Source organism: Neoarius graeffei, chromosome 3 (assembly GCF_027579695.1).
Source record: "Neoarius graeffei isolate fNeoGra1 chromosome 3, fNeoGra1.pri, whole genome shotgun sequence".
Classification (NCBI taxonomy): domain Eukaryota; kingdom Metazoa; phylum Chordata; class Actinopteri; order Siluriformes; family Ariidae; genus Neoarius; species Neoarius graeffei.
In genome coordinates this window covers 45,248,731-45,264,536 of record NC_083571.1, presented here as the reverse complement: position 1 = coordinate 45,264,536, position 15,806 = coordinate 45,248,731, and the positions used below count along the sequence as shown (strand labels likewise).

The 15,806-nt window shown below is 41.8% G+C and overlaps 1 protein-coding gene across 12 annotated transcripts in view; it reads left to right on the top strand.

Annotated features, from left to right (window-relative positions):
- Positions 1–15,806, top strand: part of vit (vitrin) — a 67,923-nt gene that overhangs the window by 42,475 nt on the left and 9,642 nt on the right. For all 12 annotated transcript variants that reach the window (XM_060916885.1, XM_060916887.1, XM_060916883.1 and 9 more), the window contains 2 exons: positions 5,823–6,049; positions 14,319–14,832. In XM_060916885.1, coding sequence (XP_060772868.1) covers positions 5,823–6,049; positions 14,319–14,832 — 741 coding nt within the window. The remainder of the gene's footprint in view (positions 1–5,822; positions 6,050–14,318; positions 14,833–15,806) is intronic.

Sequence of the window (15,806 nt, the reverse complement as noted above, 5' to 3'; positions counted from 1 at the left end):
CTATCCCAGCTGACTATGGGCAAGAGGCGGCGTGAAGGTCAGGGTCAAGGCATATTTATTTGTCAGTTCAACCATATACAGTTGGTACAGTACACAGTTAAAATGAAACACCATTTCTCCAGGACCATGGTGCTACATTAAACATCACAGGACTACAAATCTACAATACATCATAGAGTGCAATGAGTGCAACACCCACAGACAATAAACAATACAAACAACATAAAGTGCAGAGTTGAGTGTGTAGACTGAGGTAGTATAAGAAAAGGGAATAAATAATGTACACCTTGTTGTGTGAGAGACATTGTAAACATTGTAAAGCAATAGTTCATTATTGTCCACTGTGCAAAGATTGCAGTGTGAGTGGTGTGTTCAACAGTCCGTGAGTATCAGTCCAGTTCCTCAGAGTTGAGGAGTCTGATGGCATGTGGGAAGAAACTGTTACAGAGCCTGGCTGTGAAGGCCGAATGGGGTACACCCTGGACAAGTCGCCAGATCATCACAGGGCTGACACATAGAGACAAACAACCATTCACACCTACAATCAACTTAGAGCCACCAATTAAACTAACCTGCATGTCTTTGGACCATGGGGGAAACCAGAGCAAACCCACGGATACATGGGGAGAACATGCAAACTCCATACAGAAAGGCCCCCGTCAGCCACTGGGCTCAAACCCAGAACCTTCTTGCTGTGAGGCGACAGTACTAACCACTACACCGTGCTGCCCATTTTGTTTGTATGTTTTCTTATCTTTCCCATATTGAGGGATGACTAAGGAAATTTGGCCTTAACAAACACAGACACAACAAAAAACACCACGCAACAACCAGCCATGACTCTGGCCAGGAAAAACCTCTCTCCACTCCTCTCCCCCTTTTATCTGCTTCCCGTCACTGCAAACACACACACAGACACAGCACACTAATTATCAACAGGTACTTTCACTTTGAATCGCAAGTTGGCCTAGTGGTTAGCATGTCCGCCTCTCAATCGGGAGATTGCGAGTTCTACTCATGGTTGGGTCATACCAAAGACCATCATAAAAACGGAACCTACTGCCATCTGGCAAGGCACGCTGCAATACAGATGTGAGTGGGGAGTCAAACTCTTGCGGTTACCAGAGGACTAGCCCCCCACTGTAACCCTAGCTATGTGAGAGGCCGAGGGCGATGGAAACAGAGATCGGTGTCGCCCTATGTGCCACATGGCGTGGGAAGGACCAAAAAAAAAACTTTCACTTTGCCACTCACCTTCCCCAGCTTCACTCTCCATTCACAGACCAGCAGTCGACCACGCCACCACTGCCAGCTCAGGCCAGGGAACTGTCCAGCCTGCAGCTGATTCCCCCCTAAAGGGAGAGGTAATTCACCACCATCTATTGGTGGACCACCTTGAACTTAAAAGGCTGTAGGGTCAGATATCAAGGGGTGATCCGCGTGCTGGCATCCTTTATATGGTGAAGCCACTGAAGCGGGGCATGATCCAAGCGGAGGGTGAAAGGGCGTCCCAACAGGTAGTACCGGAGGGTGAGGACTGCCCATTTAATGGCCAAGCACTCTCTCAATGGTGCTGTACTTCGTCTCTCACATGGAAAGCTTGTGGCTGAATCTCCAGCACTGGGCACTCCTCTTCCTCCACCGCTTGGGACAAAACAGCCCTCTGTCCAACACATCGATCTGCAAAATAAAAGTGAGAGAGAAGTCAGGAGAGTGTAAAAGTGGCCTGCCACACAGTGCAGCTTTTACCTGGATAAAGGTCTGTTGGCATCACTCCATCCACTGGACCAGATCTGGTGCTCCCTTTTTGGTGAGATCAATCAGCAGGCTGGTGATGTCCGAATAATTAGGCATAAACCTACGATAATAGCCAGCCAGTCCCAGGAACTATCTCCCCTACTTTTTGGTCTTGGGCCTCAGGCAGGCCGCAATTGCTGCGGTCTTGTCAATTTAGGAATGCACCTGCCCATGACCCAAGTGAAAGCCCAGATACTGTACTTCCACCCGTCCAATCGCACACTTCTTCGGGTTAGCTGCGAGTCCTGCACACCTCAATGACTCTAGCATGGCCCTGAGGTGTTTCATGTACCGCAGCTAATAATTACTGTCAATAATAATGTCATCGAGGTAGGCCGTGGCGTAAGTGGCGTGTGGATGGAGGATTTTGTCCATGAGCCACTGAAATGTTGCAGGAGCCCTGAATAACCCGAAAGGAAGGGTGCCAAATTGATGCAAACCGAATGGGGTGGAAAAGGTCGTTTTTTTTCTCAGGGTACAGGAGTCAAGGGGATCTGCCAATATCCCTTCATCAGATCCAGTGTTGAATAAAACACTGAATAAATTCAATAAATATGAATAAAATCAAACAGTTGAATAAAATCAAACAGTTCTTTCTTTTTTATTTTTCAAAACAAAACAAAAACTCACTTTCCAACAAACCTAGACAGACCAAAAACACCACACAACGATCAGCCATGACTCTGTCCAGGAAGCACCTCTCTCCACTCCTCTCCTTCTTTTATCCGCTTCCCGTCACTGCAAATAAACACACAGGTACAGCACACTAATTATCAACAGGTGCTTTCACTTTGCCACTCACCTTCCCCAGCTTTACTCTCCATTCACAAACCGGTGCTCAACCACACCCCCGCTGCCACAATGATGTAAAACAGTGCTAAACATGCCCCTGTCCCAACGTTTTTGGAATGTGTTGCCGGCATTAAATTAAGAATGAGTGTATATTTACAAAAAGCAATAAAGTTTATCAGTTTGAACATTAAAATATCTTGTCTTTGTATTATATACAATTGAATATAGGTTGAAAAGGATTTGCAAATCACTGCATTCTGTATGTATTTATTTACGCTTTATACAACGTCGCAACTTTTTTGGAATTAGGGTAGTCGATTCTCGAGTGATTATTTGCCAACAGGATAAGACAACATTATTAATATAATAAGAGTGGTTGAGGGTAGACCTAGAGGATTAAATAACAAATTTAAGCTACCATCGCACCTGCTACTGTTTGACATCCACCAAAAATGCATGAGAATTGTCATCAGAATCAGAAAAAGCTTTATTGCCAAGTAATTGCTGCAACTACAAGGAATTTGGCTTGGAGTTAAGGTATTAAATAAATAAATAAATAAATAAATAAATAAAGACAGTCTATTCTAATAAAGGAGCTACATAAAAACAGTCTATTCTAAGATATTAAGAAATAAGTTATAAAATTTTATATATATATATGGCGGCACGGTGGTGTAGTGGTTAGCGCTGTCGCCTCACAGCAAGAAGGTCCTGGGTTCGAGCCTCGTGGCCGGCGAGGGCCTTTCTGTGTGGAGTTTGCATGTTCTCCCCGTGTCCGCGTGGGTTTCCTCCGGGTGCTCCGGTTTCCCCCACAGTCCAAAGACATGCAGGTTAGGTTAACTTGTGACTCTAAATTGACCGTAGGTGTGAATGTGAGTGTGAATGGTTGTCTGTGTCTATGTGTCAGCCCTGTGATGACCTGGCGACTTGTCCAGGGTGTACCCCACCTCTCGCCCGTAGTCAGCTGGGATAGGCTCCAGCTTGCCTGCGACCCTGTAGAAGGATAAAGCGGCGAGAGATAATGAGATGAGATATATATATATATATATATACACAGATAATGGATATATATATATATATATATATACACACAGATAATGTATATATATCCATCCATTATCTGGAGCTGCTTATCCTGTCCTACAGGGTCACAGGCAAGCTGGAGCCTATCCCAGCTGACTATGGGTGAGAGGCGGGGTACACCCTGGACAAGTCGCCAGGTCATCACAGGGCTGACACATAGACACAGACAACCATTCACACCTACGGTCAATTTAGAGTCACCAGTTAACCTAACCTGCATGTCTTTGGACTGTGGGGGAAACCGGAGCACCCGGAGGAAACCCACGCGGACACGGGGAGAACATGCAAACTCCGCACAGAAAGGCCCTCGCCGGCCGCTGGGCTCGAACCCAGAACCTTCTTGCTGTGAGGCGACAGTGATAACCACTACACCACCGTGCCACACACTCTCTCTATATATATATACATATATATATTGTACAGATCATACAGTGAGTTTATTTAGGATATTTTCTCATCCCATGTGAGTGTGAATGGTTGTCTGTGTCTATGTGTCAGCCCTGCAATGACTTGGCGACTTGTCCAGGGTGTACCCCGCCTTTCGCCTGTAGTCAGCTGGGATAGGCTCCAGCTTGCCTGCGACCCTGTAGAACAGGATAAAGCGGCTAGAGATAATGAGATGAGATGAGATCTTTCTAGCTATTTCCACTCGGTCAGTGCATTTCGGCAGCCGATTAAACACAATTCCTCTACTCTTAAACTCAATAGGGATTAGATATTTAAACGCTGCACAAGCGTTGCATTCACTGAACTAAACAAGGAATGTGAGCAGTACCTTATTTTAAAATTGGGCATTGCTGAAACATTAGTCTCTCTCTCTCTCTCTCTCTCTGCAACATAAGCTGCTTCATCATGAATGTGAAAAGGCCACAAGTATCACTTGGATTTCACTGACACTGCCCATATCTACATATGCAAGGTTGACATTAAATCTAAAATTGAAATGGGAGCTGTTAAGTAAATTACAGGGCTGCTGCGACACACTGGTGATTTTGTTTCTGTTGACCAAGTGGATTTTTCCACTTACTTGGGTTACATTTCACATTGTGTTTCAGACATTATATCCATGTCTCACCTTAATGTAAGCCAACTGTGTGGTTGTTTTCCCTGCTGTAGACCATCAACAAATAATGAGCTGAATCAATTAGAAGTAGGCAAAACCTGAAACTGCAGTCTAGTGAACACTCAGGAGTGGAGTGGGATATAAGTATCCTTCAATTAGCTAAATTATGTTTTAACTGAGAGCTTGTGAACTTTAATGCCTATATTAGACCATGCACAATATTATTTGTTGTTATAAACTAACACAGTCATGCACTTTTCTGTTTGTTGCAGTGCTACACAACACAGAATGGTTATTACCAAGGGGCCTGTATATAAAACCAACTGTTAATACTGTTGACAATAGTTGCTGACTACTGTTAGGTGTCTTATGCAGCTATTAAAACACGCTCAGTGTTTTACAGGTTGGCATGATAGTGCAGTGGGTAGCATTGCTGAATCACAGCTCCAGAGCCCCTGGTTTGATCATGAGCTTGGGTTGCTGTCTCTGTGCAGCATTGCATGTTCTCTGCATGTCCATGTGGGTTTCCACCAGGTTCTCCAGTAGGTGCCAGTAGGTGGCTTGGCTACTCTAAATTGTCCCTAGGTGTAAATGAGTGTGTGGATGTGTGTTCATGGTGTCCTGTGATGGACTGGCATCCCATTCAGGCTGTGTTCCTGGCTTGCCCAGTGATCATAGTACAGGCCCAGGATCCACCGAGACCCTGATGCTAATATAAGTGGCTACTGAAGATGAAGATGCACATCAGCTAGTGGAAACTACCTCTAAATCAAAGAAAATGGCAGTATTTCTCTCAAAGATTTAATTACCGAAATGCACCTTTAGAATCTATTCACATGAACAAAATGTTAGATTTATTGTAATTTTAGCTTACTTTAGCTTAGCTTCAAGATTTTAGAAAAATCTTGTGCTACTAAGGATTCAGTGATTTCCTGATTGCCTTCACTCTCTATTTGAGTCAATAACTTTCCAGTGCTTCAGATCTTCAAAAAATAAAAATACTGCGCCACGTCTAAAATAAGAGGTCTGTGTAGTCACACGACTACTCTATTGACTGTATCTTTGCTGCCTCCTTATGGTTATTTAGGGAAGGCCCTCTTTTACATCAACAAGCATTTCTTCAGCGATGCTAATGGAAACCGAGGTGGCGCACCAAATGTCGTTGTGGTGTTGGTTGATGGCTGGCCGACAGACAAAGTGGAGGAGGCTTCAAGATTGGCACGGGAATCAGGCATCAACATCTTTTTTGTTACCATTGAGGGCCCAGATGACAACGAGAAGCAAAATGTGGTTGAGGCCAATTTTGTAGACAAGGTAATCTGCATTTATATTAACAGTGTAACATAGTATTATAATCTGTATCTGTTTAGTGCTCCAAATATCCATATTTATATTCACATTTAAACCCCAAGATGGTGATACCTAAGCCAGAAGCACTGTTTGAGGTTTTTTGTTTGTTTGTTCTGGATCAGACTGGTAATGAACCTCAGCTACGTCTCCTGAGTTCATAATTGTTTTCAACCAGACAACATGGACTAGTTTTTTTTTGTTTGTTTGTTTGTTTTTATCATTTTAAGCAGTTATTATTTTTGTTTGTACAATCCCAAATAAGAAAAAGTTAGGATGGTATGTTGACATTGAAATTAAAACTGAAAACAATGATTTGTATATGGGGCGGCACAGTAGTGTAGAGGTTAGCACTGTTGCCTCACAGCAAGAAGGTTCTGGGTTCCAACCCAGTGGCTGATGGGGGTCTTTCCATATGGAGTTTGCATGTTGTCTCTGTGGGTTTCCTCTAGGTGCTCTGGTTTCTCCCACAGTCCAAAGACATGCAGGTTAGGTTAACTGGTGACTCTAAATTGACCATAGGTGTGAATGTGAGTGTGAATGGTTGTCTGTCTGTGTTGATCTGGTGACATGTTCAGGGTGTACCCCACCTCTCGCCCATAGTCAGCTGGGATAGGCTCCAGCTTCCCCGTGACCCTGCACAGGATAAGTGGTTACGGATAATGGATGGATGACTTGTATATAATTTTTGATCTGTATTGCACTCAAAACGGGCGGCACGGTGGTGTAGTGGTTAGCGCTGTCGCCTCACAGCAAGAAGGTCCGGGTTCGAGCCCCGGGGCCGGCGAGGGCCTTTCTGTGCGGAGTTTGCATGTTCTCCCCGTGTCCGCGTGGGTTTCCTCCGGGTGCTCCGGTTTCCCCCACAGTCCAAAGACATGCAGGTTAGGTTAACTGGTGACTCTAAATTGACCGTAGGTGTGAATGTGAGTGTGAATGGTTGTCTGTATGTCAGCCCTGTGATGACCTGGCGACTTGTCCAGGGTGTACCCCGCCTTTCTCCCGTAGTCAGCTGGGATAGGCTCCAGCTTGCCCGCGACCCTGTAGAACAGGATAAAGCGGCTAGAGATAATGAGATGAGATTGCACTCAAAACAACCGGACATTATTTGATGTTTTACCTCATGAATTTTATTGTGTTTTTTTTTAATAAACACTTATTTCAATTTTGATTCTTGCAACAGAATTAAAAAAAAAGTTGGGACAGTAAAGTATTTACCACTTTAAAATGTTGCAAGTCCTTCTTACAACACTTAAAAGATGTTTAGTGACTGAAGACACCAAGTAATGAAAAGCGTTTCAGGTGTTATTTTGTCCCATTCTTCCTGCAAACAGGTCTTAAAGGAACAGTCCACCGTATTTCTATAATGAAATATGCTCTTATCTGAATTGAGACGAGCTGCTCTGTACCTATCCGAGCTTTGCGCGACCTCCCAGTCAGTCAGATGCAGTCAGACGCGCTGTCACTCCTGTTAGCAATATAGCTAGCTAGGCTCAGCATGGCCAACGGTATTTTTTGGGGCTGTAGTTAGATGTGACCAAACTCTTCCACGTTTTTCCTGTTTACATAGGTTTATATGACCAGTGATATGAAACAAGTTCAGTTACACAAATTGACACGTAGCGATTTTCTATGCTATGGAAAGTCCGCACTATAATGACAGGCGTACTAACACCTTCTGCACGCTTCGGCAGCGCATTGATATGGAGCTCAGATATCAATGCGCTGCCGAAGCGCGCAGAAGGTGTTAGTACGCCTGTCATTATAGTGCAGATTTTCCATAGCATAGAAAATCGCTACGTGTCAATTTGTGTAACTGAACTTGTTTCATATCACTGGTCATATAAACCTATGTAAACAGGAAAAACGCGGAAGAGTTTGGTCGCATCTAACTACAGCCCAAAAAAATACCGTTGGCCATACTGAGCCTAGCTACATTGCTAACAGGAGTGACAGCGCATCTGACTGCGTCTGACTGACTGGGAGGTCGCGCAAAGCTTGGATAGGTACGGAGCAGCTCGTCTCAATTCAGATAAGAGCATATTTCATTATGGAAATACGGTGGACTGTTCCTTTAAGGTGTGCAAAAGTACAGGGTCGTCATTGTCATTTTTTGTTTCAAAATTTGCCACACATTATCTATTAGAGACAGAGGGGACAGGCACCCTCTTCTTCTGCTGCCATGCCTTTGTAATGTGTACAGAATGTGGTTTTGTATTGTTTTGTTGAAAAATCCCTGGAAAAGATGTTGTCTTGAAGGGAGCATACAGTGGTGCTTGAAAGTTTGTGAACCCTTTAGAATTTTCTATATTTCTGCATAAATATGACCTTAAACAATATCAGATTTTCACACAAGTCCTAAAAGTAGATAAAGAGAACCCAGTTAAACAAATGAGACAAAAATATTATACTTGGTCATTTATGTATTGAGAAAAATGATTCAATATTATATATCTGTGAGTGGCAAAAGTATGTGAACCTTTGCTTTCAGTATCTGGTGTGACCCCCTTATGCAGCAATAACTGCAACTAAACATTTACGGTAACTGTTGATCAGTCCTGTACACCGGCTTTGATGAATTTTAGCCCATTTCTCTGTACAGAACAGCTTCAACTCTGGGATGTTGGTGGGTTTCCTCACATGAACTGCTGGCTTCAGGTCCTTCCACAACATTTTGATTGGATTAAGGTCAGGACTTTGACTTGGCCATTCCAAAACATTAACTTTATTCTTCTTTAACCATTCTTTGGTAGAACGACTTGTGTGCTTAGGGTCATTGTCTTGCTGCATGACCCACCTTCTCTTGAGATTCAGTTCATGGACAGATGTCCTGACATTTTCCTTTAGAATTCGCTGGTATAATTCAGAATTCATTGTTCCATCAATGATGGCAAGCCGTCCTGGCCCAGATGCAGCAAAACAGGCCCAAACCATGATACTACCACCACCATGTTTCACAGATGGGATAAGGTTCTTATGCTGGAATGCAGTGTTTTCCTTTCTCCAAACATAACGCTTCTCATTTAAACCAAAAAGTTCTATTTTGGTCTCATCTGTCCACAAAACATTTTTCTAATAGACTTCTGGCTTGTCCACATGATCTTTAGCAAACTGCAGACGAGCAGCAATGTTACTTTTGGAGAGCAGTGGCTTTCTCCTTGCAACCCTGCCATGCACACCATTGTTGTTCAGTGTTCTCCTGATGGTGGACTCAGGAACATTAACATTAACATTAACATTAACCAATGTGAGAGAGGCCTTCAGTTGCTTACAAGTTACCCTGTGGTCCTTTGTGACCTTGCCGACTATTACATGCCTTGGTCTTGGAGTGATCTTTGTTGGTCAACCACTCCTGGGGAGGGTAACAATGGTCTTGAATTTCCTCCATTTGTACACAATCTGTCTGATTGTGGATTGGTGGAGTCCAAACTCTTTAGAGATGGTTTTGTAACCTTTTCCAGCCTGATGAGCATCAACAATGCTTTTTCTGAGGTCCTCAGGAAACTCCTTTGTTCGTGCCATGATACACTTCCACAACCATGTGTTGTGAAGATCAGACTTTGATAGATCCCTGTTCTTTCAATAAAACAAGGTGCCCACTCACACCTGATTGTCATCCCATTGATTTGAAAACACCTGACTCTCAATTTCATTTTCAAATTAACTGTTAATCCTAGAGGTTCACATACTTTTGCCACTCACAGATATGTAATATTGGATCATTTTCCTCAATAAATAAATGACCAAGTATAATATTTTTGTATCATTTGTTTAACTGGGTTCTCTTTATCTACTTTTACGACTTGTGTGAAAATCTGATGATGTTTTAGGTCATATTTATGCAAAAATATAGAAAACTTTAAAGGGTTCACAAACTTTCAAGCACCACTGTATGTTGATCCAAAATCTCAATGTACTTTTCTGCATTAATGCTGCCATCACAGAAGTGTACGTTACCTTTGCCAAGGGCACTGACACAACCTCATACTATGACAGACCCTGGTTTTTAGACTTGTTGCTGGTAACAGTCCTTTTGCCCTTTGGAGAGGTCCTTTTCCTCTTTGGTCCAGAGCACACAGTGTCCATTTCTTTCAAAAAATATAAGGAATACTTATTCATTTGACCACATTACATGTTTCCATTGTATGATGGGCCATCCCAGACACCTTTGAGCCCAAAGAAGTCGTCGATTCTTCTGGACACAGTTATCATAAGGCTTCCTTTCTGCACAATAAAGTTTTAACTTGCATTTGTGAATGTAGCTCCATATTGTATTGCTTGACAAAGGTTTGCCAAAGCAATACTGAGCTCATGTGGCTATATCAGCCATAGATGAATGACGGTTCTTGATGCAGTGCTGTTTGAGGGATCGGAGATCATGGGTGTTCAGCTTAGGATTGTGCCCTTGCCCTTTACACGCTGAAATTCCTCCAGAGTTCTTGAATTGTTTAATGCACCATAGAGTATAAAATATCGAAATCCTTTCCTATCTTTCTTTGAGGAACATTGTTTTTAAACATTTCAATAATTTTCTCACGCATTTGTCAACAAACTGGAGATCCTTGGCTCATCTTTGCTCCTCGAAGATTAGACATTTCCTAGATACTGATTTTGTACCAAACCATGATTGCAATCACCTGTTGACACCAGCTGTTTCAAATCACATCATTATTTAATTGTTTTGCTTTATTACTAGCCTTAAATTGCCCCATCCCAACTCTTTTTTTGGAATATGTTGCAGACCTGAAATGCAGGAATGGATGTATATCCAAAGAAATCACTGCTTTCTTTTTTTTTCATTTGCATTTTATACCATCCCAACTTTTTCTGATTTGGGGTTGTACTTTCCCATAATATTTTCTCACATATTTATTTCGTTCTATTTCCTCAGTATATAAACTGACTAGTTGTCCTCAAGTATCCCTGTCCTGATGCACACCCCTTGTCTGAACAAGCTTACATATGAAATGTTCTGGAAAGCATTCTAAAACTAAAAGACACCAAATTGTACCTGTATTTATATATGTTTAGATGTAGAACATACACTATATGGCCAAAGATTTTTGGACAATTGACCATCACACCCATACATGGTCTTCCCCAAATGGTTGCCACAATGTTGGAAGCACAGAACTGTAAAGGATTTGTCTATATGCTGTAGCCTTAGAATTTCCCTTAACTGGACCTAAAAGGCCTAAACTTGTTCCAGTATAACAATACCCCGTACACAAAGTAAGATCCATGAAGACATGGTTTGCCAAGGGTGGTGTGGAAGAATCTGGAATACAATATTCAAAAAGTACATATAGTTGTGATGGTCTGGTGTCCACAAACATTTGCCCATATTGTGTATTATCATTATATACACTGCCTGGCCAAAAAAAAAAAAAGTGCCATTTGGATTGAGATAAGCAAATATTTAAGAGCCTTTAATTGAATAATTATTGCACTGACAAATATGTTTCAGCTGGCAACAATTCTTTTAACCCTAACTGATGCAGTGAGTAGCTTCTCATTTGTTTAACAACCATGTTGGAAGATATATCCTGTGGTTATGGAAAAGATGTTACTGTGTTTCAGAAGGGCCAAATTATTTGCCTTCATTAAGCAAAGAAAACAACTAAGGAGATTGCTGAAATTACTGGAATTGCGTTAAGAACTGTCCAATATCTTATTAAAACCTGGGAGGATTGTGGTGAACCATCAATTTCCTGGAAGAAATGTGGTCTGGAGAAAAAAAAAAAAACTCTTGATTGACCGTGATCACTTAAACACTTGGTGAAGTCAAATCGTAAAAAATCAACAGTAGAACTCGCAGCTATGAAAGTGTATTTCTACATGTACAATGTGATGAGAATGCACAGGATTGGGACTAAACAGCTGTGTGGTTATAAGAAAACCACTTGCTAGTGAGGCAAATCGGAAGAAAAGGCTTAAATTTGCTAGGGAGCATAAAGATTGGACTCTGGAGCAAAGGAAAAGGGCCATGTGGTCTGATGAGTCCAGATTTACCCTATGCCAGAGCTATGGATGCATCAGTATAGCACATAAAGCAACGCACCCATGGCCACTTTACAAGCCTCTTTTATGATCTGGGATTGCTTCAATTAGTCAAGTCTGAGTTCAGAAACATTATGTGGCAATAAAAATAAGTCCATTGACTACAGTATCTAGATGTACAACCCCGATTCCAAAAAAGTTGGGACAAAGTACAAATTGTAAATAAAAACGGAATGCAATGATGTGGAAGCTTCAAAATTCCATATTTTATTCAGAATAGAGCATAGATGGCATATCAAATGTTTAAACTGAGAAAATGTATCATTTAAAGAGAAAAAATAGGTGATTTTAAATTTCATGACAACAACACATCTCAAAAAAGTTGGGACAAGGCCATGTTTACCACTGTGAGACATCCCCTTTTCTCTTTACAACAGTCTGTAAACGTCTGGGGACTGAGGAGACAAGTTGCTCAAGTTTAGGGATAGGAATGTTAACCCATTCTTGTCTAATGTAGGATTCAACTGTCTTAGGTCTTTGTCGTATCTTCCGTTTTATGATGCGCCAAATGTTTTCTATGGGTGAAAGATCTGGACTGCAGGCTGGCCAGTTCAATACCCAGACCCTTCTTCTACGCAGCCATGATGCTGTAATTGATGCAGTATGTGGTTTGGCATTGTCATGGTGGAAAATGCAAGGTCTTCCCTGAAAGAGATGTCGTCTGGATGGGAGCATATGTTGCTCTAGAACCTGGATATACCTTTCAGCATTGATGGTGTCTTTCCAGATGTGTAAGCTGCCCATGCCACATGCACTAATGCAACCCCATACCATCAGAGATGCAGGCTTCTGAACTGAGCGCTGATAACAACTTGAGTCGTCCTTCTCCTCTTTAGTCCGAATGACACGGCGTCCCTGATTTCCATAAAGAACTTCAAATTTTGATTTGTCTGACCACAGAACAGTTTTCCACTTTGCCGCAGTCCATTTTAAATGAGCCTTGGCCCAGAGAAGACGTCTGCGCTTCTGGATCATGTTTAGATACGGCTTCTTCTTTGAACTATAGAGTTTTAGCTGGCAATGGCGGATGGCACGGTGAATTGTGTTCACAGATAATGTTCTCTGGAAATATTCCTGAGCCCATTTTGTGATTTCCAATACAGAAGCATGTCTGTATGTGATGCGGTGTCGTCTAAGGGCCCGAAGATCATGGGCACCCAGTATGGTTTTCCGGCCTTGACCCTTACGCACAGAGATTCTTCCAGATTCTCTGAATCTTTTGATGATATTATGCACTGTAGATGATGATATGTTCAAACTCTTTGTAATTTTACACTGTCGAACTCCTTTCTGATATTGCTCCACTATTTGTCGGTGCAGAATTAGGGGGATCGGTGATCCTCTTCCCATCTTTACTTCTGAGAGCCGCTGCCACTCCAAGATGCTCTTTTTATACCCAGTCATGTTAATGACCTATTGCCAATTGACCTAATGAGTTGCAATTTGGTCCTCCAGCTGTTCCTTTTTTGTACCTTTAACTTTTCCAGCCTCTTATTGCCCTGTCCCAACTTTTTTGAGATGTGTTGCTGTCATGAAATTTCAAATGAGCCAATATTTGTCATGAAATTTCAAAATGTCTCACTTTCAACATTTGATATGTTGTCTATGTTCTATTGTGAATACAATACCAGTTTTTGAGATTTGTAAATTATTGCATTCCGTTTTTATTTACAATTTGTACTTTGTCCCAACTTTTTTGGAATCGGGGTTGTAATCAAAGTTAAAGGCGGTCTGATGAAATATTAGTGTGTGCGACTTTTTTGGCCAGGCAGTGTATGTGTTATATAAATTTCATATATACCTCTATATTTATAGAGCTTGGCAATTAAACAATATATTCACCTGCAAAAATTACATATTCAGTTCTTCTTGAACCATTTGGTTCCATATAATAGTCAAAATACTCGTTTTGATTGACATTGCCCAGACTAGAATTATGAAATCTCAAGTAAGTATTCAATTTTGCCCTGGCGTCTTTGTGAGTTTCACTGGTACACATTTTAAACCAACTCTGTTTATAATTTTTAACACAGAATTATTTTCTGTCTTTTCCAGCTGTATGTCTCTTAAACTGTCTTTAAAAAGTGACCTTGTCTTTAAAAAGTGACCATGTTCATAAGTTTCAGTGCAACACAAATTGCAAATGTCATTAATTTTACATGTAAATTTATTCTACCAGGCTGTGTGTCGGACCAGTGGCTTCTTCTCACTGCCAGTGACCAGCTGGTTTGCACTGCGTAAGGCAGCGCAGCCTCTGGTGAAACGTGTGTGTGACACAGATCGGCTTGTGTGCAGCAAGACATGCCTGAATGCCAATGACATCGCCTTCGTCATTGACGGCTCAAGCAGCGTAGGTACCGGCAACTTCCGTACTGTGCTGCAGTTTGTGGCCAATGTGACTCGTGAGTTTGAGATCTCCGACACGGATACACGCATTGGTGCTGTGCAGTACACTTATGAGCAGCGACTTGAGTTTGCCTTTGGCCAGCATAACACCAAGGCCGATGTCCTAAATGCCATTCGGCGCATCAATTACTGGAGTGGTGGTACTAGTACAGGTGCTGCCATTACTTATGCTGCTGAGAAGCTCTTTAGCAAGTCCAAGCCAAACAAGCGTAAGATCATGATCGTCATCACAGATGGACGCTCCTATGATGATGTGCGTGTACCCGCTCTGACAGTGCACCAATCAGGTAAGTGTTACAGAACACAAAAAGTTTTATTATGGAATTTCTCAAAAACATACACAAGGCAGCTGTTAGTAAACAGTTTCCCTATGGGGACAATAAAGTATCTATTCATTTTAGTGATAATTCTACAATTTTGGCCACCATATGTATCTGTATGGGTGTCATGCTCCAAATGTCCACATCTGTATCTATATTCAGATTTAAACCCAAAGCTGGAAGCTTTTCTCATTTTAGTTGTGTTGTATTAATTTATTAATTAATCAAGATAGATAGATAGATAGATAGATAGATAGATAGATAGATAGATAGATAGATAGATAGATAGATAGATAGATAACCCTAGCACTATGCCCCTGAAAACATTGGAAAACACCAGGTAGAAATGTCAGTACTGTCAGCATGTTCTGTCAATCAAATTATCTTTTCTAACAAATCTTGTTAGTTTGAAAACTACCATGATCCTGACCAAGCAATTAAGAATGAATTAATGAACGTGATAAATGTGTCACGCAGTGCCACATACTCATGTTAATTAATATGATCTATATTTATCCTTCTAGATTCATATTTAACTGCTCACTTATGCCAGAATGAAAGTAAAAACCTCCTGCTCACATGCTTTTTGGTTGCAATCAAATGCTCTATGAACCATTCTTAAGAAAAAAAAAATGAATAGGGCACTGTAAACGTCCCAGAGAGTGGGAAGCACAGGCAGACAGGTAGTGGTGGTAAATTTCCCATTTTATTTATAAATAGCTTTTCAGCCACGACTACTGTGTGTCACACACTGCTCGCACACGCACGCGCACACACACACACACACACACACACACACACACACACACACAAAACACACGAATGCTCTGTTCAGGAGAACTCCCTCCTCTTAGCTGTCTCTCTCTCCTTATTAGCCCTCAGCCAATCACTGCAAAACACACACACACACACACACACACACAAACACAGGTGTGATCGTT